Consider the following 23,341-nt stretch of genomic DNA (forward strand, 5'->3'; position numbering starts at 1 on the left):
AGTTTCATTTGCATTTATTGACAGACAAGTAATTTAATCCAAACTCTCCAGACTCTCACCTTAGCGGCAATAAGAGCAACAACCGTGACGTTGATGGGCAGCAGCAACGTTTTGAGGTAACGTAGAGGCGTCTGAGAGACAGAGAGAGAGAGAGCGAGAGACAGAGAGAGAGAGAGAGAGAGAGACTGAGCAAGGTCGACGTGTACTTACTTCCTCTACACATTCACAACATCGTTTTATCTGATTTATGCAACACTTTACACACAAGGTGAATGGAATTTGAAAGGCTTTGCAAATAGGAAGATGCTGTGTGATGAAGTGCGAGGCAAATATGAAGGACTTAACAAGGTTAGTTGGGAAATAAATATAAAGACATAGAAGACGACAACAGCTATTGACAAATCAATGATGAAAAAATACTTAAATAAGAAAACAATTAAAAATAAACTGACAAAATGTGGTCAATAAAGTCTAGGAAATATTAAATGCGTTTCCTTTTTTAAATCTTGTATCTATGACTAAGTATTTTTCAGATGAAATAATCTTTTTAATCTTCCTGTTAAACAATAAATGTTGGATGTGTGTCTCCTCTGCAACGTCAATACCGCAGGACTGGCTTATTAAGAGTCAGTTCCATCTAATCTGTACTTTTAATCCGAAATACATAAATCTGGTAAACTCAATCATAACGAATCTTTCCATAAACATTCAAACAAAGTAATATCATAGGACAGGAAAGGCAGGATAAACAGATTTCAACAGGGGGATTAAATGTTCCAACTTGTCTTACTAATGAATCTGGTAGAAGATGATAATAAGCTAAACTTTAAAAAAAGAAAACTGATAGTTTAGGCCTTTAAAAGACGATTTACCGACGGCATCTGTTGGACAATACAATTTTCAAAATTGAAAATGACCGACTAAGTCTAAACAAGCAGGAGTTTACAATTCATCTGCCTTTTTTCTATATTTCACATGACGTGGGTTCAGATCACAGGTCCGCCGTTCACCCCTCCCCCTTTCTGGTGCACAAGTTGTGATGTCATCATGTTGGAGAAACCATCACCGAGGAAAAGACACGGCTCGGCAGAAACTCCATCATGTCTGCACCCTGTAGGTTCAGCGCCACTTTTTAAGTTTCTATGATAACAGTTGTGTGCATCATCATCATCATGTTTGGATGCCGCGACTGAGCCGGATAACAACTTACAGTGCCCACTGTTCATACACCTGCAGCTAGAGACCGTCCAGGGCAGACACTGCTCTCCATGCCAATAAAAGTCGTTCACAGTAATCCTGCGCCCCTCCAGGGGGGCTGGGATTAGCAGGTTACTCGGCTGAGTGTGAAAGGACTTCATGCATCAGTTTCAGACATTTACATGAAACCAGGCCAACTACTTGGATAATTAAATTGCCAGATTCTACCGTCAGGTTTCTGTTTTCTGTCAAATTCAAGCCTCTGCACTCGTTCCTGCTGCGACGCCATCCAGCTCCTCTGAGGTGACAAAGCAGGTATGTGGAGATTTCCCACTACCTCACAGGAGACGACGGACATTTTTAGATGTAAAACTAGAGATTTTCCCACCCGGCCACTTCAGACGAGCGTTTTCATGTGTGGGTGCTTCAGTGCTACACGATGAGCGATCACCATGCAGTGACAGGAAGGTAAATGTCAGCTGTGCTTCGGGATCAGACCTCACCTCCATCTCCATGAAGTCAAACTCGGCAGCGCAGGTGTACATCAGAGTGTGGAAGTCATTGTAGCTGGTGAACTTTGACTTGATGAGTCCGCTGATGTGAGCCTGGAGAAGACACGTTTGCAGTAGAAGTGATCTGTTCCATGTTGGTTTGGACGTCCCCATTAATGTTATGAGGTTTAAATTCCACAAACAAAAAGAATATTTTGATCATTTGCTTCATTTTTTTTCCAATTTTCTGAGTGGAACCCTGCCTTTACTCAGTCAGACGGGTTCATCTTCAGCACCATTTCACCAGAAGATGGATAAATCTCCTTAGAAGATAGACTGGTGTATTTTCAGGTGGTCCGACAACTAAGTATCTCCAGGGAAATGTACAAATCCCTTTTGAACCATGACGATCCTCTGCTGCCTTAACAGCAGTATCACGATCGGACAGACATGAAGTTACAGCGACTTACATCATCGGAGGCACCGAGGACTGTGGACAGCAGGAATTTGAGCAGAACAGTGGAGCCGACCCAAGCCAGACCCTGCATGACCTGCAGGGAGAGAAGAGAGAGAGAGACACACACAAACACAGTTATCAGGGTCTCCAGGTGCTGCCGGGTCAAGAGGAAGCCAGATGAGCCGTGCAGACGACACCCGAGCATAAATAATCCGTCAGTATCATTTTTACTCGGAATCCGTCAGCACACCAAGTACCTACATTCATTTACTTCAAAATATTTTATTTTTCATGAGATGCTTTTTATTTACTGGCAATATGGAATATGTGGGTTTCAGTTTCACGTTCAGGCCTCGTTTACGCAACAATTCAAATCAATGCATCGTTTTTAGTTTTTTTTTGCATTTTCCTTTCAGAAATGTTTCGTGTTTGCAAGGCAACGTTTTTAAAGCGATGTCCGTTTTCAAAGAAACTACAGATACAATAAGTTATGAACAACGAGAGCACACAGACATTCTTATGAACACACGACCACGTTGGATTGTTATCATAAAGTATGAAGTACCAGTAACAGTTAGGAAGTATCAATAAAGTACCAGTGATAATTAAAAATAAAGGCTCACAGTTTAAAATTGGTTGAAGATTGCAAAATAGGTTTCCACAACTGAAGAGTGGCCAGATGTGGAAATGTTTTAAAAGTTAAATGAAGTCTCTAGCTGACAGTATGCCGAAGCCTCATGGCATTAAACAACTTTTTTTTTGTATTTTTCCAAAAAATCCCATCCGTTATGAACGGCAAACTTTGGGCTGTCTTTTGCAATTTTTGCGGAAACGGATAGTCGAATTATTAACAAGTCATAGCACACTATTCACGAAATCTCTGCACGTTTTGACATGCTTTTTGTGTACATGCATGGGAGAATGGCAGAAGAAAACTAAAATATAAATATGGCCGACAAGAAGCAGTGTGTCTGTCTATAGAGGAATTTTAGCCGAATGCAATCCATCATGCATAATTTCATTAAAAAAAATAAACCCGTGTTCTTACCCAGATAATTAGGCCAGGTTTGAAGACTTGAGCAAATCTATCTCTCAATGCAATAATCAGCTGAAAAACACAGAACAACCAACAAAACCACATAAAAGGAGGAATAATAAAATGACAATTCCACCCAATATTAAAACAGATTTTCCATCTTGATGTTTACATTTCAAATGGAGCCTTTTCCTGCAGTTTCAAAGGCAGACTGACCCAATCTGTTGGGCGGTAAATAAACTGACTCAAACTCACCCAGATGGAGACGAGTGAGGAGGCGTAGAAGGACGTGAGGAGCATGGAGTTCCCGAACATCAGGATGAAGCAGACGCCGAGCGTGACCTGCGGGAGGTGGGCGAGAGAGGAGCCGTCACTCATCGCAGCACCGTGAAATCCACGCTGCTGCGGCCTGCTCGGTGAGCGCGCTCTGCCCCGTGTGATCAGAAATGCCGTTGAACACGGCGGCCTGGCAGCGAGCGCCGAGGCGCAGACGTTCCTCCAGGTTTCAGGCTAACGTGCACACTTCAATAACTCCCAGCAGGATAAGAACAACATCTGTGCTTCTCTATAGCAGGAGGGTGGTCTGGGATATACTGTATTAAGCGACAATGCTAAGTCTGACAAACGCATTAAACTGTGAATATACAGCCGCGAGTGGAGTTTAATCCCATTCATTGAACTTTTGATGCTTAATCCCACAGTGAAGTGGAGAGAAATGCACCACTCAGCATTACAGAGGCTCTGATAATCAACCGCGGACACTTCTCACCGAGGCGAGAGGGCGCTTGTGCTGCTGAGCATTAGATAAAACCGTGGAAGAGAAGAGATTTACCATCATTATTTTAGAAACAATGATAACACTGTTTAAGCAGTAAGTGCCTGCAGTTCTAGCTGGCATTGAAAATGAATCAAATTAGAGGATGACATGAGAATAAACACATCGGGGGTGTTGGTGGTGGGCGAGTTTGACTGATTGGAAGAAAAAAGCAGTTATTCTGGTCTGTTTGTTGGGGTTTTAATTAGTCTGCATCTCCTTCCAGCATTAAAAACAGGTGATGTCCAGCATTGCAACATTTTTTTTTAAACTGCACTTTGGCATTGAAGTTTTGAATATGGGAGACAAGGGTTCAAACCCTAGTTGTGGCAGTCTGGGCATCCAAAAGTTGAATAATTCACATCAATTTCAATACTGTGATAAAAAACAAGGCTGATGGTGGGTTTTACACAACCAAGGCCACAATCCTCGAACTGGAAGCTAAAATAGAAAGTCAAACCTGTTCAAATGTCAAAAGTAAGAGTTCAAACTGAACCCATTCATTACCATGGAAACATCATTGATGTATTTCATTCTGAGAGTTGAACACCACCCAATACGTAAATCTCATAAACCTGCTTTCATTTAGTCAACAGAGAGATTAGTCACCAGGAACATCCTCGATCACATTCACACTGCGATTGTAATGAGGATGCTGAGTAAGGTGCCTGCTGCCCCTTCAGTTGGAGTAACTTGGGGATCTGTGGACAATCTGTGAGAATTGAACTTTAAAGAACTTAACTGGGCTTTAAGACTGACACACAATCTGGAATCCCAGCCGTGCCACAGACGATCGCTTCGTCAAAGACAACCAGCCCTACAGAAGTTTAACCTTGTGAAGGGGTATAAACAGAGGGACTGTGGGGATGTTTGCCTTGGAAAAGCTTTGACCTTGAGTGTATTAGACTAAAGTTCGAATTGCCGTTGGAGAAGGGAAAGTCATCCCGAATTAAACAAAAAAAAAAAAAAAAAGTTTCCGGTGTGAAATGCTTCGTGGAACCGTGTGAAAGGGAGGAGCTCAGGTCCCGTTTACACTACAGCGTTTCAAGAGAAAAAGTTATTGCGCTTTAATTTCAGAGAAGTTTCGTGTTTAAAAGGAATCGTTTTGAAAATGATGTCAGTTTACACGAAAATGGCAGAAACACAGGAGACGATAGTTTTCATGTTGGGCCACTAGTGGGTGCTGTTTGTTTTTGTAATGAAACCACACATAGAAAACAAAATACTATATTCATTAAAAATGGCAGTGCACGGACATTCGTATGGACAGACGACGATATCGAGTGACCGTAAACGATAAAAGTACCAAGTTCCCGGAGAATATAAACTGGACAATGAGAACAACGTTTCCTCCGTCCTGTCAAGACTCCCAGCTACTGAGCATGTGCAGAAGAACTATCCACTATGGCCGTGGTGCGCCTATGCAGTAGAAGCATTTCTGCCGTCTTAGAGACCAAGTGTTTTCAGAAAGTTGTTTTCCTGAGACTGGGTTGGAGCGTTCTCAGTGGCTTCGAGCACCGTTGTCATGGAAACGGACAACCAACGCCCTATGCAAATGTGTAAATGGGGCCTCCAAAGACATTCACTATTCTGCACTGTTGGAAGCGTTACATTTTTCTGACTATTTATTTTCAAAGCTATAAGAAAGTCTGACTTCAACTTTGCGTTCAATTTATTTTCACTTTTCATTAAATCTTTAGTGGCATTCTTTTCACTTGAAGAATCAAAATTTTCCGCATTTAACGTACAAACTAATAAAACAATCATAAAAAGCACACTAATGGCTGCATTGCAGTGCGTGTGTGTGTGTGTGTTCTGGAAAAAGTGGGGCCACTGAGCGCTCATCAGGAACGCCGCAGGTCGCAGAGGACACACACACACATACACACACACAAGCGGCTGGTTGTGCGTCTTTATTTTTCGTGAACCCACACGCAGGCAGAGTCGTCATTGCCAAGTCGTCTGAATTATGCAGAGCCATATGCCTCCCTCTGACAAAAATCTCCAGCATCTCACCACAAAGGCCCTTCTCCTTATCAGCCGAGCACACAGGCACTGGCGAGCAGCTCGGCGAGCTGAGCGGATTAGCGGGGAAGAATGCGGAGAAAGAGGGACCAACGGCCAGAACAATGCACACACACTCTCTCACACAGACACAAACATCCTCACACATTCTCACAGTTACACTTTTATCTTTGTGACTGGAGAAGGAGTTGCTCTCACGTCTTCACACCTCAAAAAAAAAAAAAAAAGGCACCCGTGTTTGCGCAGCGGCGTCGTTAATGCTAATGAAAGTCATCCCCGTCTCTGCGGGTGTTAACCTCACAGCTCATGCTCAAGTCTCCCTTCTGGGGAGATACGAGGAAGCGAGGCCGAGCAAAGGATCGTGGCTGGAAACAGCCACCTATGCAGGGAACAACACAATCAGAGGCACGGCTGAACTCCCTATTTATCGCATCGGCATACACTAGTGTGATATTCTCAAATTTCATCACATGAAATAAAAACATCAGAAACACTGTAATTCATCAACAGATATAAGATATAGGAAGGTTGTTCACTGTACCATATGAGTAACAAGTATGGACTGCATCTTGGTGGCAGCGAGGTAACCAAGGATGTAGGAAGCAAAGAGGGAGGCCACCTGAGGAGCAAACAAAAGGAGCAGTCCATTAACGGATTACAACGCCACCATGTTGAACCTGAAGATTCCGGCAAAAACCTCGTGCACACACCGATGCATTAGAGCACATGTGTCGGACTCCAGGCCTCAAGGGCCGCAGCCCTGCACGTTTTGCATGTCTCCCAGCTTCAACACAGCTGATTGCAATGAGCAGCTCGTTATCTGGCTTTGTGCTGAATGTGGTGATGAACCATCAGGACATTCAGGGGAGGGAGACATTGAAAACGTGCAGGGCTGCGGCCCTCGAGGCCTGGAGTTCGACACCCCTGCATTAGAGGGACACCGACAAGAACGTTTGGGTTGATTTGGACTAGAAAAATATGAGGTTGCATCGTGGAGTTTTTAATCTTTTTGTGTCCCGGCAACAAAATCTTCACTTTAAAAATTGAAATGCTTGCGTGTAGGACTTGTGCTATGTTGGGACTGCGTGGACAACAGCGTCACAGTGATCCTACATTTCATCTATGAATGGAGCCTGAATTCGACTCGATCCGATGCAGAAACTCTTCAGTTTCTCTCCTCTGATGTTCTGTTATCGTGTCATTATTATTATCTAATACAAAGCACAAGCCGCACCACTAAATTCATACCAAAGCAATTATAGTTCCACTTGATTAGTCTCTTTTTCCACACAATTGACAAAACTTCCTTTCTCTAAATAATCATTGCATCTACTAATTAGAAGTTTAAATGAAGGAACTAACGAGATTTTCTCGATGTAACTTTTAACGTAAACCGAGTCTCATCGTGCTTATTGTGCAGATAATCATGACATCATAATAATTGATGATCTTTTAAATCACTTCTTCATGTGAGAAAATAAAATGCACACATGCAAATGTGATAAATGAAGTGTTAAAAGCTTTTCTAAATTGCTACGCGCGACTATAATTAAACACATTAAGAGTCTGTAATCACTCCGGTGGCCCACTTCAGGGTTTGTACTTATCTACAAGTACGCACTAATTCAGCAATATTAATTATGCCTCAGATTAATGCTGGCAGATAGGATGTCAAATGTGCAATTCTGAATTTTCCCTTTTTTTTCTCTTTTTTTCAAGCTGACGTCTTACAGATGAACGGGCGGTGTGGGAGGAGGATTTTGGCCTCGAGTCGGTGTATTCATGCAGCGGATGAGGCGAACGGGTTCAATTAGCAGCTTGTAAATGGAACAACAAAAAAACATGGCGTGTTGTGTTGAAAGTGTTAGCGAGCAGCAGCGGCCTGCGGGGGCTGCAGCCGGCTTGGACCCAACTGTTCCTGCACAAGCTCGGAGGAGTGACCCGTTTTTACTCTGACATCCGGGTTTAAAACTTCTGATCAATGTTCTGTCGGCTGGCCTACATTCATCGTCTCAGCAGGATTTTCCAGCTACTTTGGACGTCATATGAATGTTTTTTTCTACTGCATGCTGGGATTGTTTGGAGAAATGAGGATGTGAGTGGTGTTTTCATATCTGTATCCCTTTTTCTTGCCGCCTCTTTATTGCCTTGTCATCTTGCCAAGTCGCTACACCTTTCTCCAAATAAACCCAGTTTGCTCAAAGTCTTTATTTCCTTCTTAATCCCCTTGTCCCCGCTTCTGTCCCCCACACCCTCCGTCTCGGTATTTGTCTTGCTCACTGTTTACCTGAGTAAGCAGCACAAACTGGGCGAATTGCCATGGCAGCATGAAGCACACATTGGAGATGCCCAGGGCGACCAGCGCTGCCCTGCTCGGGTTCCTCGTCCTGAAGAGTAACCAAAAAAAAAAAGAAAAGAAGAAGAGACAAACCAAAACAATGAGAGACTGTGGAAGATAAGAGACGACGCAGTAAGAGGACTGAGAAAATACTTATTGAATCTCACTTGGAAACCTCGTCGTGTGCCAAGCCGATCAAGGTCATTCTCCATTTACTAGAAAAGCGATGCCAGAGGAATTCACACGTTCCTAACAGCTCAGAGGCGTAAGGCGCGCCCCTCTGCCGCTGTGCAACGAGACGATGACCGCGTTCCTGCACGACAAGTGCTTGAGCTCACCGGAGAGCCTGTTTTTAGTAGACTATTTAGCTGACAACAGGAGCTGGCTTTGCTTCTCCTCACTAACTACCGCCAACAGGACACACGGTTGGAAACTCAAGTGCCTGTTTCACGTCACAATCCAGCAGAAAAACAAGATGAAAACACAGAGAAAAGAAGAACAGATGCTGCTTCAGGCTGGTTACACTTCAAACAAAAAAGAATTCTCTCTATAATTAGATCAAGGGAGTGAATCCCAAACACACAAGGCAATATTGTATTCAGGAAGGTGGTTTGTTACGCCAGAGGTTTGCACTCGCCAAGCACCTTAATAGGAGCACCCGCAGAGTTGCAATCAAGGTTTTTCCGTGATGCAGCAGCGTGATGCAGACAGAGGCCAGGAGGTTGAGTTAGACATCAGACTGTGTAAATTGTGAGGTACGTAACCTTTGGGTATTTCTGAGACAGCTGACCTCCAGCCCTTTTCAAAACGACCGTCTCTGGAGTTCACTCAGACTCAGACCGGCAGAGAAACAATAAAACGTTCAGACAAAAAAAGCCTTGTTGATTACGTCAGTTTGTCTGCAACAAAGTTCTGAAGTCCTGTGGTATTATCAGAAGAGCATCTCATATAGTGAATACGTCATGTCTAACATCTCTGTACTATAACTCGCATATTGTCATATTGTCTGGGCCGCATGGCATCCTCCTCCGCTTTACTAAATACTTCTCAGACGAAACACATTTCTAAGAACGATTCATATTCCAACTGCACCTCGCTTTAGAAAGTTTTAATTTTTACCAATTTCATCTATTAATGCTGCATATTTATGTAGGAATTCATTAATAATAAACAAGACCTTCCAGACACATTTCTCTACTTTTTTTTTTGTTAAAATCAAACATTCACTCCGAACTCACGAGGAAGCAAAAGGCTTTCAGTTTCCACTTTGTCACCTTCAAATGTCAGTTTTACATAAAAATGAATGGCCCAAACTGTGAAACTCTGGATAACTGATTTAAATCGCTTCCCTCTTTGGTCGTCTTCAAGACTGAATCATCTATCAAACAATAAATGGCTAAAAAGGCTAAATCAACTACCTCCTGGCCAAGTAGAAATCCACTGATTCTGTGGTGATGTGTTGTGTGGATTAGATGGTTTTATTAACTCTTCCTAGTTTTGTATTGTGTCCTCATTTTGCTCAAATAAAGAGAAAAAAACATCTCAAACAGGCTTCCAACATACAGTGGAGACCGTAGTACAATGTTCCTAAAGTAATGCTCAGTGAATATTTGTGGTTGTATCGGTAATGGGTTCCTTTACAAACACTGGAACTAAATTTTCACGACAAACTAAAATAAAACAAAATCTTCCAGCGGGGTACAAATAAAAACAAGATTTTGACAGAACAACACAGCTGCCGTGCAGTTAAAGAAAAACCCAGAGAAGTAAATGTAATTTCTAATATTGTAACGTGGAGGAGGAAGTAATTGGACGGTGAGTTTTACCGTAGGATGTAGGTGAGAAGGAGCATCTGCAGGACGAGAAACGGGTAGGCAAAGCTCTCCCTCAGAGGCGGAGTCCACATCACACGAGTACTCTGATTACATGAGAGGGGGAAAAAAAAAGCCACAAGAAAGAAAATATTAAAGCGATAACACATCAGAGTGGATGGTAAACATCAGTTTCTTCAGCAGCTTATAAATAAATTGATTAATTTAACAAGACACTACTGGTGTGTGTGATTCAATACAAGATGATTTTTAATGTAAAAATAGGAGCAGAATGCCATGATATTAGATTATGATGAAGAAAGCTGAACATTTGAGCTCGAAATCCAGCAAATGATTGATTAGTTCAGAGGAAACAAACACAGCAGGTGCATATTCAGACAAACAGCCTCAACATTATCCTGCTGTGTCAGTCCACAACATCAATTCTTGTTGTTTTTTCCGACTTTGACCTCAGAAGAGAAGAAAATGGGTCATTTAGTAATCGTTGCATCTGCATGACAGACAGCTGTTGACTGGAGGATTTTGATTTATTCCATAAATCTGTGGTGATTATACCGTCTCTTTTGAAGTATATCCAAGCAAGTCTGTCAACAGACGTATCAAGAGTTTGTCTTCATTTTCACAGCAGCTGTTAAGTGCAGATTTTATAGTGATTGAAAACAGATGAATCAGCCATTCAACTTCTGGTGTCCATGTTCAGGGTTGTGGGAGGTTTGATCGGATCCCAGCTTATGGAGTTTGAAAGGCAAGTTACAACAGTTTGTCACTCAATCCCACGTACACTAGAATTAGAGACACAACTTTAACTAATAAGCGACATGTTTGAACGGTAGGAGCAAACCGGAGCAAGCGGAGGGAAGCCAGGCATGTAAAGGGGGAATATACATAGAAAGGCTTTACTGCTTTCAATCTAACTGGAGGACTGACCAGGACAACACTGGATTGATAACAAATATACACACGATCTGACTGATTGGTAACCTTTTCAGGTGCAAAATGCATCCTCGACTTCAAAGATGAAAACTGGACACGACTGGTTTGAAGAATTTATAATTTTTTTTGAAAATGAGCCGATCTTTTAAGTTTCTGGTTGAAAATGACGAATCCAATATTCTCCTAAACTGTGCTTTGTTTTGGATATTTATTATCTGGTTTATTTATCTGATATGAAGCAAGTGGGTTGACAAAATGATGCTGCAGGGATTTTGGTGTTTTGTATTTGTGTTTACAGTGTGTGAAAACGGCTTGTCGTATTGGAGGTGCGCTGGTTTTCATCTATAAACAACCTTGTTTATAGAAGGTCAACAGGATGAGCACGGCGATGTTAGCTTCCTGTAACCATTACAAAACTGTTCCCGTGATGTCTTGATGTGTAACGTGACCTGATACGACTCCTGCTGTGTCGCACGATAGAAGCGAAACCGACGCAAGTGTCGAAAAACCAGATACTTCAACTGTGCTCATCAAAAGGGTGTCGGTGTGTGTCTGACTCAAACGTCGGTGTATTGATCTGGAGAAATAGCGACTTGCCGTTTGCTGCAGAGGGAAGCTGAGCGGGACGCGGGTGCAGGGGCTCAGCTTTGACTGCCAGCCAAAACCAACACTAAGCTTCTCTGAAGGGTTGAAACAAGCCCCTATCAACCACCCTCTGCTTTTTGGAGTGCTTCTCCATTCATGGTTTTTATACATTTCAGAGGCTTACGCCGAGAGAGCCCTGTGTTGAGCTACAAAGTTGCGTCGTTTCAATCCTCTGTGGCAGATAATAGGAGCGGTGTGCTCACCTCGCCGTGATTGAAGAAAAAACAGAGCGTGGTAACGATTCCGCCCAGCCGGCTGCCGCTGATGAGGACAAATGGAAAGCGGTGAGGACAGGAGGGAGAGGAGGCAGAGAGCCAGAGAGGTCATCTTCCATTCTGCCTAAAATTCTAAAAATCTGTCAGACTCTGGAGAGAAGCGGACTACGCATGATAGGCCTCTGCGAAGAGATGATCTGGACCGTAACAACGGTCATCCTCTCTGATCTACAGCTGAGCATTGAAGGGGCGGAGCCCTGCGAGCGAGAGGCGTTACCTGAGGTAGGCGCCGTAGATGAAGAACAGGCTCATCATCAGGCCGTTCAGCAGGAACACGCAGCTCACGTAGAAATAGGCTGGATCGCCCAGGCCTGAAAGACACACAGAGACACACACAAGGTGTTGGAGTCTTTATCCAAGTCGAAGATCACTACTGGAGTCAAGGGACAGATGATTAAAAAAAAAAACAACTTCTGATCATTTAATTCATCTTCATCCCAAAAGGGTGAGAAATTATTGGTTTTTGGAAGAATCTGATATTTTCAAGACACGGAAAACTGACAACAGCAAATTCTAATGTTATTAATATTTAATTCATGGATATTACAGTCTTCAAACTGCGACTCTGGATGATCTGGTAAACAAACAAACAACAACGCCTACAGCTTCCATGCAAGGTGCGTTTACACCACTGACAACTTTTGGTTCCATGTTTACCCAAGAACACGATGGCTTATTGACCCACCAACCTTTAAACCAGAACACAACATGCTCGGTCGACTAAGCAAACATTGTTTATTTTCATTCTTTTTTTCTTAGTATTGAGACTAGAGAATTTTCCATGATAAGAACTCGTAATAAAGCTCATGCTTAACGTATAGGGAACATCACAGAGCAGAAAATTGACGGCGACATGGCTGTTCAGCTCTGGTTTTCATCCATCAGGTAACATCCAGAAGTCCTCTATACAATGTTCTGCTTACATCTTGGGTGCAGGATTTTTAGAGGCACCTCAGGTTGAGTAGGTCATTGCAAAAATAGCGGAGGAAACCGGTAGTGTCTCTGCAGAGCTCGGCACACAACGTGTTCGGCTGCTCTGCGGTTAATAATAGCAGGGGAAACAGTTTTCAGTTGGTGGAAGCTTATGGAAGCTCTGTTCAAAAGCTTTGGGGCATGCAAATTTTATGAACCGCAAGCTTTGTTCGGCATGCAGATCAAATGGAGGCGGATATATATTCTGCGACTCTACAGACAATAACAAAACATCTACACTCAGACGTGACCTAGAACGGTTTCCACAATGTGAGATACGCACTTAGTGTTGTTAACAAGCGAAAAAGCATTAAAGAATTATGGTTTAGGATGCTGTCATTCAATAGTCTTGTTACTCAATACTGCATACACCCAAATGAATGATCCTGTTTGAATCAATGAAGTTTCTTCATTTGTATTTTATTTAATATTAAATTACTTCTTCGCTAGATTCTTACATGGGACTGAAATTTGCATCAAAGTGGTTATTTTTTTTCATATATCACAAAACTAACAAGTTTTAGTTTTAAAGTACAGCTGTTGTGTACAATCGGTAAATGAAGCAAATTTGACAACACATATATAGTTTCTTCTCTAAATCTACAACAAAAACACAGAGTATCACCACAATAAAGCCCCGATTACACGATTTTTCATTTTTCATGTCAGAAAAGTTTTATGTTGTCATGGCAACGTTGAGAAATCGATGTCAACAGCAACACTAAAAATAATGTAGTTCGCATGTTAGGCCACTAGTTGATGCTGTTGGTTGCTTTTGTAATGAAACCACTCACACGAAAACGTCACGTAAACAAGGCCTAAAAAACAAATATGATCAGTACAGGTGTCACACTGCTCACCGTCTTTTAAAGTGCGGAGGACAAAAAACGTGTAGAAGCAAAAGTAATGATTCCACTTCTGTGCTAAAGAAAAAGAAAGTTGATCCGATTATGTATTTGAGTAAAAATAAAATAAGAAGTCAATTGGATTTACTTTAAATTCACTTACATGAGATGTCTTTTCTACAGCATCTCGAATTGTTGGAGTTAGGCTCGTATTCACAGACGAATAAAATAACTGTATAATGATACAGATCATTATTCAAATTGTTGTTGTGAATCAGAAATAATTTTTTGAACAAAAAAGCAGTTGTTGCTGGAATACATCTAAAATCGTATAAACTTACTTTCAAAATTTTATTTGGGGAAAATCTACTAAAGTACAGTAACAAAGTACAAATGCTTTGTTGATTAAACGGCAGCAGTGCATTTGTTCTCCTGAACACCGCAGAAAGATGCAAGAATAAACGTTGCTTTGCCTCACAGTCGAGTTAACGGAAGTCCTGATTGTAGCTTTTCAAGCACCATCAAATAATTTCCCCTTCGCCGCCGTTGCTCGGCTAAATTAGCAGGTACGTCATGCGAACTGATGAGGCTGGAAGATCTAACGAGCTCCTTGAAAATGTGTTGATATCACAAAAAGTTTCGCCTTCATCAAGACAAACAGATTAAAAAAAAAAGCTTCCCTTCCATCCTGCATCACACAAGAGTAAGTGCACTGGCTGACGGTTACAGGAAGTGTGGGGCGGTTTGCGTCAGGTTTATGTAAACACTGAAACCAGCCTGCGTACGACGGCTCCGGGGTGCCGCCCTTCACTAATGAGGCGGGCAGAAACACAGCTCGCTGCTCCACAGAGGCAGGCTGACAGCCTCCTGCTTGTTTACCGTCAGAACATTTATCCTTCGAGGAAATGTTCCCGTGAACACATTGAAAAACAAATATATATATATTTCTGCATAATAATTGAGAAGAGGTTTTCTTTTCCCCCCCGGAGCCACAATAATAATTATTATGTTCAACTCCTCAACCGGTTACTTGTTATACACATTATATTTGTGTGGGATGCGCAACACAAAGGAATCTCATTACTTTTGGTCCTTTTGAAAAAGCACAGAGTGGAAAATTTATTCCATTTCAGCCTCTCAGACAAGACGGTGGGCAGGATTTCTTTTTAACGTTTTGCATGACATCCGTCTATCTTAACTTAGTGTCGCGGGTAAATTCCAACTTTGCTTCAGCAGTCAGAACACAATCTGGGAACGTCACAGGGCAAACACACGCACATTAATAGCTCCAGGTAATTTAGGCCTCATTTAGACGACAACATTTTAAGTCACGTCACCAGTTAACCCTTAAATACATGATTTTTGACGAGTGAACTCAGGGACACCATGAATACTCTACACAGAAACCGCTTGAGCCTTGTCTTGAACCGGGGCTCCTCTTGATGTGGGACATTTCACTGTATTTTGCTTCAGAAAGTATCATTAAAATTTTCTTTATGTTGAGACTGCAGTCATTTTCCGCAGTAACTATTTGGTTTTTAAATCAAAACCAAATATACATTTAAATATTTTCGTCATGTATACTTCACGCCATGGCAAAGAAAAACAGAAACGTTTACATTTAAGCACTATTTACCTCTATTTTACCGGTCCAGCCAATAAAATTACTTTTACAGTCCTGCTCTGCACCCTGCTACGTTTCAAAGATTTTTATAGCCTGAAAATTCTATAAAATTTGGGAAACATCCTGTTGTAGCATGAATTATCACATATTCTAGAAAATTAACACCAACCACAACTCTTTTTATTCTTTGTTGTCGTTGACAGTAAAATATCTGGAGCTCCTTGAAAACAAGATGTGTGTGTGTGTGTGTGTGTGTGTGTGTGTGTGTGTGTGTGTGTGTGTGTGTGTGTGTGTGTGTGTGTGTGTGTGTGTGTGTGTGTGTGTGTGTGTGTGTGTGTGTGTGTGTGTATACGGATGAGAGTGTGTTGCCGTGCAGACCAGGGCGCCATGGCAACTGTCTGTACCTTCACAGCTGTCCACAGGAGTCAGTCCCTCTCCTCTGTTGATGGACCAACACATCTTGGTGGGGATTCCAAAGTAGCCCATTACGCCCGTGTACAGCCGGTACCAGCTGGCCAGGACCACCTGCGGAGACGGAGAGGACACGCTTGTTGAAAAGCAGCGTGTGAAGGGACCTCGCTGTCCTGCGATTGGCTAAAGACACAAACACACTTCTTATTGGGTCCTTCTTTACTTTTGAGTTTCCCAGAAAGTACTGCACGACTTTTATTTCCCAACGTTACTCGACTTCTTCTGCACAGATGATGAATATGAAAAATCTTCCATATTTCAGACTGGAAGATATTCCCCACTTTAATAAGTGAGTTTACAAGCAGCTTTGTAACCAGGTTAGAGTCTCTGAAGTTCAGATGGGATGAAAAAACAAAATTTAATCCATACTGGTGACAGAAGAAATTCATCTGGATAAAAGACTGATCGCACACAGACTCGGTCTGAATAAAAACATGAAAACTGAGACTTTATCTCGACGCAGCTGGAATGACAAAATGGTTCTTGCAAACATCACTGGATGACAGATCGATGAGCGGATTGTCACTCAGCTCCATGTTGGAGAAAGTCGACTCGTCTTCAATGTGCAATGATTTGTTATGAAGTGCTGCATGAACAGAGAGATAATAATGTAATGTGTTCGGAGATATTCCACCCACGGTGTGACCGAAAATACCAGGAAGAATCTAATCAAACAAGTGTCAAACAAAAGGCCAACATCCCTGATCCTCACTGGCATTTCAACGTTATTTATGTCAAATTCAAAAACACACCTGCACATCCAGCTTACCTCGGGGTAGAGGTTGAATCTCTTCAGCGTGTTGATGACCAGCGGGTACTCCGTCAGCCGATCATTCATGATCATGTGAAGGCCATCCAAGAAGGAAGGAGCCTCAATGATGGTCTTGTAGTAGGAATAGTACAAACCCTGCAAAAAGGAAAAGAACCCCCCCCCAGAGCACAACATGTCTGAATTAAAATCCAGTGTTGCAGAACAACAGAGCAGGATGAGAGACGCGCAGCAGACGGACACTAAATATAACTCGGCAGCACACGGCCCAGACAGAACGAGGGAACGGGTTCGACAGGCTCGGCAGATGGTAACGGCTCGCAGCACAGCAGGGGCGAGGAGAGGAAAAACATTCTGTTTGCATATGATCACATTTTCACCTTCAGTATCATCACCGAAACAGCAGCAGCTTTCAGCTCCGGATGAAGTGAGGAGGCTTAAAAAAAACATGAGGTGACTTGGAAAGACACTATTTTTTTTTTTTTCCTCTTCACAGAAGAGTTTGTGGTGACTCGGAGAAGAAACCAGAGAGATAAGACAGACTGAAGAACTTTGTCTGTACAGGAAACCCCTTTCATGACTCGAATGGTCAGATTGCAGAAATCCTGAGGTCCCATAGCTCAGCTCGGGTGTCAGTGTCGTGTCGCTACTCCGAAGAAATTTGTTATGAAGAAGAATCAATGTGTTCTTCTTTAGCTCGGTGGTTTATTGGCCGGATTGGAGCCTCTTGCGGGCCGATCTTAGGACAGATCTTACGTTTGACACCCCTGGTTTAAAGGAATAATAAATCCCTCTGAGGTGTACATGATGTGGATCGGCCACACAGCAAACGGATGAATTCACCGGTCAGAGTTCAACTCCACAGGACTTTGCCTCAGATATTTGTGTTTACATGTCAAATATAAAGATGGGGCCTGAAAAAGACATTACTCTTAACGCTGCATTATCGAGTTTGTGATCGTGGCTGTGTAGAATCTATAACCCGAATTCTATATAATATATCAAATTCTATCTACTGAGCAGAGGGCTGTACTATGAGGAGGGTTCCCGTCATACTGAGGTAAACCTCCTGGGTCCGGCTCCATTATTCAGTACAACCGTGATGAATCTTTTATCCAGGTTTGTTGCCATGGTAACGTCCGGTAATGTTCAGGATAAGAGCTACTCAGTTGTTAAAGACTGCTCACTGACCAATCCTCTTGGAAAATGGGAATTGTCCGGCAAGGTATTGCTTTGGCTTTGCAGAAGACGAAGATTTCATTACGTTTATGGAAAACGTAGAGTCTGGAATCAACGGCACGGCGCAAAGTGTCTCGTACTTCAGCAGATTCTAAAATCAGATGCGGTCGTTGAAGAATACTAAAGGCTTTAGAGAGCTTTTATTGTACGGAACATATTCAGGGAAATTGTCTATAATATAATAAAATGCACCAAAATCAGTTTTTTTCTCTATTTTCCTTTATCTTTTTAACTTGTCTTGATTACATTTCTTATCTATTCAGTGGGAAATTTAGCCACCAGGCACATTTCTAGTTTCCACCGCAGCTTCAAGAAGTGGATATGCGATTTGTGAAAATGAGGAGTATTACGACAACATTATGATTGATAAAAACAAACACTTCCGACTTTGTCGCGGCCACGATTCCAAGTGAAAACGCAAAACCTCCGTTGCGCTCTTGGCGTCCGTTCACACGACAACGGCGCTCGGAGCCGCTGAAAACTTAAAACCACTTCAATGAAAAACGATGTGTTTTCACTTGGAACGTTGTCGTGTGAAGGAGACCCAAGTAGAAGAAGTTAATACGAGCTTGTGTGTGTTTCCAAAGGACACTTCTGCGTCGGGACGCGGCATGATGGAGGATCAAACAAGCACTGCCCCAGCCTACCGTTGGCATCGACACTGGAAACAAAGATTTGCTCCATTTTTTGTCTGCAAACAGGAGTCAGAGCAACCCCAGTCCAGAGGTGGTGCAAACAAATATAAAAGCTTGTTAAATTAAGTTCATGGGATGTGTTTGTTTCCATCCAGTACTTTTTGAAACAAAGGGCAGAAACATTATTCTTGTTTTATGGGCGTCGGTGTTCCTGTAGGAAATGACAGCTTATCGATTTGCCGTCAGTTGACAACAATGACGTCACGCCCAAGCACTGTAATTTACAGATCCTTTCACAGCTTTATGGTCTATATTCTTTCTTCTACTGTGCAGCGAATGGATTTATGTCTGTCCACTTGTTGCTCTTTGTCTCTGTCCTCTCCTTTTCTCTTTTTGGAACCTCGAATCCCAAACCGAACAGCAGAACGTCTCCTGGTTCTGCAGGTTATTTTCTGTTAAAATTGAGTTTTTCCTTTACCCATCTCCTCCACTTGCTCATGTGGAATTGTCCTCTGTAAGAGTGCCTTGAAATAACTGCGCTTATTTGGTGCTGTATAAAAAAAATTGAATTGTGAACTACAATCAGGAGGAAGGCATATGAGTGCTCCCAAATCCATATCCTGGAGGGAGGGAAAGAACCTAAAGCACACGATAAGTCATGAAGAACTAAATCCAGCCACAGGAAGAACAGACAAGTCAGCAGGATGGTTGAGCCCCCGCAGAGACCAAATAGTGCTTCATGAGAGTAGACGTATGGACAGCAGGTATAAGCCACAGAGAAACACTAACAAGTTCTGCAATGGCGCCATAACATCCTCAACATGTGTCGAGGGGACGTGGAGCGGAAGTCAGCCATGGGGGTCTTTTCATTATGTTATATAATGTTAGTTTTCATGAAGGATTACAACCGTTTAGCTGCACAGACACAAGATATATTCATACGCTGGGGCTCTGCAGTGGAGACTATCACACCACGGCAGCTGATTGGGGAAGCCGGTCTCGCCGGGCATCTGCTCGCTTATCTGTAACTGGATGCTGGACTCTCTCATCGACAGACCGCAGCCTGTCAAGTCTGGAAGAAAACACCTCCAACACTCCGAGCAACAAAAACAATCTTCATATTTACTGTCGACACAGAAATGGTGGAGCTCATCACAAACCACAATAAGAGAGAGTTCACGGGCAAACTCTGACTCTGTGACGCTCGAGACAACAGCCGCTGCTAAGTTTGTGTTGTGCATGCGTCACATGCCCAAAGTGCCCAAACTTGAGTCCTCTGGGAGAGACGGGAACAGGAAATATCGTTGCGGCTTGGCACACGTCCCATCGGGAGGGAAAATCAGAGCGTTCCACCAAGGTTCAGCAGACTTTCTACAAGCAACACCGTGACAGCTCAATGTCCTCACTGAAGACACCAGACAGGATCTCACTGAATACACAGTATGGCGTAGACACCAGTCAGCCACAACATTAAGACCACCTGCCTATTACAGTCTCCGTTTCATCTTTGCACCAGAAAGAACTCGCTCACTGAGCTCACAGCAAGAAGCTTGTCTCAACCAGGGCTTTGCTTTGTGTGTGAAGTTTAATTGTTCTTTTGCCAATTTGAGTTTTTAAATTTGCCAATGAAAGTTGGGGTGAAGGTTTTGTATCTGGCTGCGTGTATTTATTTATTACCTTTTGAAACGAAAGTTGACCGAAAAGGTTATGTTTTCGTCTGTGTATTTATTGGTTTGTATGTATGTATTTTTCCAGCTTTTCGCAAAAACCATTCACCCGAATTGCACAAAATCTTCCGGGATGATTTGTCATCATCCAAGGACCGATCGATTAGATTGAGGTCGGTTAACCGCTAACCATATCGGAATAAATCCCCAAAAACTGGGGGGGGGGGGGGGGGGGGTCACATACAAAGCGGATGGGAGAGGCACCTCATGGAGGAGATCAGCTTCTGTTAACATAGGTGTGGCTTTCGCAAAACTTGCATGAAGTTTTCAGGGATGGTTTGTCTTTACCCTATCATGGTTCCATTAAATATTGAGAGCAACTGAGTCAAAGGTCAAGGTCGAGGTCATGGAAAGGTAACATTTTTTATTTTGACATAACACGGTCAGTTTTAATCCAACTGATGTCAAACCAACGCCAAAATGTTCCGTTTAAAATTCCCTCTGATATGCCACATGATGCAGTGACGTCTTTACCCTGGTTAACAGTTGGAGGTCAAAGGTCGGGTCAAACCGTGAAAACATGAAGCAATTCAAACGACCATGACAACTGATGAAAGAAGTGGTCTGGTGGATTAAATAACCTTGTAATCCATTGGTTTTCATGGTGACAAATGTGAAATGTAGTAAAAACTGTGACATTTCAATGCGTTGGTGCCTTTTAGTTTACACAAAGCTGCAAGTCACCGAAAACGATTAAATCTAAAAACTTCCGGCCAAAGTGGAGATTTGGAAAAACCTTTACGTTTGCGTTCAGACACTCGGGGTGACACGGAGTTTAACGTCACAGTATGAGACCGAAATATCATCGCCGTCACGTGTACGACCGGCATTTACGGTTTACCCACTGCGATGACGACGGATGCCGTTAAAACGTGTGCTTGTTTTTATATTTGTGCAAACGGTTTTGGCTTGTTGGCGTTTACAATCCTAAAATGTATGTTATACTGAGGAGCAGAGGCTTGTGTTTGCCCTGTTCTTCGTTTTTTAAAAAAGATTTTTAAGTGGGTTTGTGTCAACGACATTTATTTTGGGGGGGAAACAATCTGGGGTGGACAATGACATTTGTGAAAACACAGACGGGGAAATCTTGTTTTGTTCTGGACTAATGGGGCCACACGGTTTTAATCTCCTTCTTCAGTTTTGGGAGAAGACTGATCCGGATTCTTTACCATATAAAAACATTTGGGATCATTTCCTGCACCTTGTTTCTGTCAGATGAATCTGTTAAAACAAAGCCTCACCAGCTTCAATGCTGCAGAGAGAAATCAAGAGGAAACACTCACCATTTCCGTGCGGAAAGCCATTTCCTTCTCCAGGTTAGACAGGTGTGAAAAGTGCCTGTCATTCTCAAAGAGCTGGGACAGATGATGCCTAATTACAGGAGAAATCCGTGAGACAGGAGCAGGTGAATTAAACTCGGTGTGTGTGAGAAGACAGTGAAGCAGCGGGGCTCACCAGTGCAGATATCCAGTCAGAGCAGCTGTGGACGGAGAGAATTCACTTGAGAAATCATCGCTTTATGAAGGAGAAAACAGGTTTACGGAGGAGAGATTCCAAAACAAGACACGTCGGAGCAGGGATGAGGAGTTTGGGGCTCTTGTCGCGCGCTTAAAGGAGCGAGCGGAGCCCCAACTTCTCCAGGTAAAACCTGCGAACACGTGTGGAGCCGCTCCGTCAATAAACGGGTTTTCTTTATTTATTTTTCCCCCGGGTGGCATCGTTGGCACCGGAGCGCCAGCGCTCGGAGGAGCTAACGTTAGCCCGGCGATGGTGTGAGATAACTTGGTTTTAACGAGCTAATGCTACCGGAGCGCTAGCTGCGGTTAGCGGGCGGAGCTAGGCGGCTAACGCTCCGGAGAAAACTTACCGAGCAGCAGAGTCGCTCCTAGCTTCGCGGCGGCGGCGGGACTCAGCCCGAGCTTGTGCCCGATGCCCGAGAGCCCATTCGGGTGGGAGCCGTTGAAAGCCTTGCCCTCCCTGCCCGGGCGACGGACGCTACTTTTGCCGGGGGGCGAAGCGAGAGGGATCCGGTCGCGGTCAGTCTGGGTCGCCGGACTCTTCCCGGTCTGTTTTCTGTTTTTTGCCACCATGATTTTTCAGTTTTCTTCTTCTTCTTCCAGGAGGAGTCGAGGCTCGCGAGGGGAAGCCGAAGGACCCGAGGGGTGTGCGCAGCTACGCAGCCCCACAACAGCCTCTCGTATCGGCTCCTCGGATCTGCCCCTTCTACTACCTGAGAGATGCTTCGACTGCTTCCCGGACGGAAACGTGGTGCCGCGGCGCCCCCTGCCGGCCGCGGCGCGCCACTGCAAGCAGCTTCCAACAGTCGTCATGGCAACGCCAGGTGGCGGGGGTCGATGGTGCGCTCATGTATTTTATAAGATAAGATAAGATATCCCTTTATTTATCTCGCATGTGGAGAAATTTGTAGTGGTACAGCAGGATAGTACAGAGAAAGAAGCACACATAGCAGGAACTAAAAAAAGCAGATAAAAATACAATATAATAGAAAAATATGCACACTGTGCCTATAAGTGTGGACATGTACAGAGTATGGGGGTGGATGTATCGCACAAAAAAGCAGGTAAAAATACAATATAACAGAAGAATATGCACACGGTGCCTATAAGTGTGGACATGTACACAATATGGGGGTGGATGTATTGCACAAATAGCAGATAAAAGCAGATAAAAATACAATATGATAAAAGAATAACCGGTCATCAGTGCTGCCAATTACCTTGAAAAAGTAATCCGATTACTAGTTGGTCTGACTGGCCCCAAATTTCACTTGTTTCATTAGATGACACCCTGACAGTCTCTGGCGAGGACCCGTTCAAGGCTGCATGCAGCTTTAATTATCATTTTACTTTATTTTTGTTCTTGTTATATTGCACCAACCTTCCTATTTATTCTGTGTGTCCTATTCTGCGTGGAGCAATACTTAAAATAATTTCCCTCTAAGAGTAATAAAATATTAAAATTCTATTCAGTTCTACTCTACCAGCCATATTTAACA

The 23,341-nt window shown here is 43.1% G+C and overlaps 1 protein-coding gene across 1 annotated transcript in view; it reads right to left on the minus strand.

Annotated features, from left to right (window-relative positions):
- Positions 1-22,569, minus strand: part of dpy19l1l (dpy-19-like 1, like (H. sapiens)) — a 30,479-nt gene extending 7,910 nt beyond the window's left edge. Inside the window, exons 1-15 of the mRNA XM_080470732.1 lie at positions 22,193-22,569; positions 21,781-21,805; positions 21,609-21,696; positions 16,725-16,862; positions 15,889-16,009; positions 12,261-12,354; positions 11,972-12,029; positions 10,185-10,276; positions 8,308-8,407; positions 6,562-6,639; positions 3,437-3,523; positions 3,194-3,253; positions 2,159-2,239; positions 1,701-1,802; positions 60-131 (exon numbers count right to left, since the gene is read on the minus strand). Coding sequence (XP_080326858.1) covers positions 60-131; positions 1,701-1,802; positions 2,159-2,239; positions 3,194-3,253; positions 3,437-3,523; positions 6,562-6,639; positions 8,308-8,407; positions 10,185-10,276; positions 11,972-12,029; positions 12,261-12,354; positions 15,889-16,009; positions 16,725-16,862; positions 21,609-21,696; positions 21,781-21,805; positions 22,193-22,415 — 1,419 coding nt within the window. The 5' untranslated portion in view covers positions 22,416-22,569. The remainder of the gene's footprint in view (positions 1-59; positions 132-1,700; positions 1,803-2,158; positions 2,240-3,193; positions 3,254-3,436; positions 3,524-6,561; positions 6,640-8,307; positions 8,408-10,184; positions 10,277-11,971; positions 12,030-12,260; positions 12,355-15,888; positions 16,010-16,724; positions 16,863-21,608; positions 21,697-21,780; positions 21,806-22,192) is intronic.
- Positions 22,570-23,341: the final 772 nt, after the last annotated feature.

The sequence above is a fragment of the Lipophrys pholis genome, assembly GCF_963383615.2.
Source record: "Lipophrys pholis genome assembly, chromosome: 9".
Classification (NCBI taxonomy): domain Eukaryota; kingdom Metazoa; phylum Chordata; class Actinopteri; order Blenniiformes; family Blenniidae; genus Lipophrys; species Lipophrys pholis.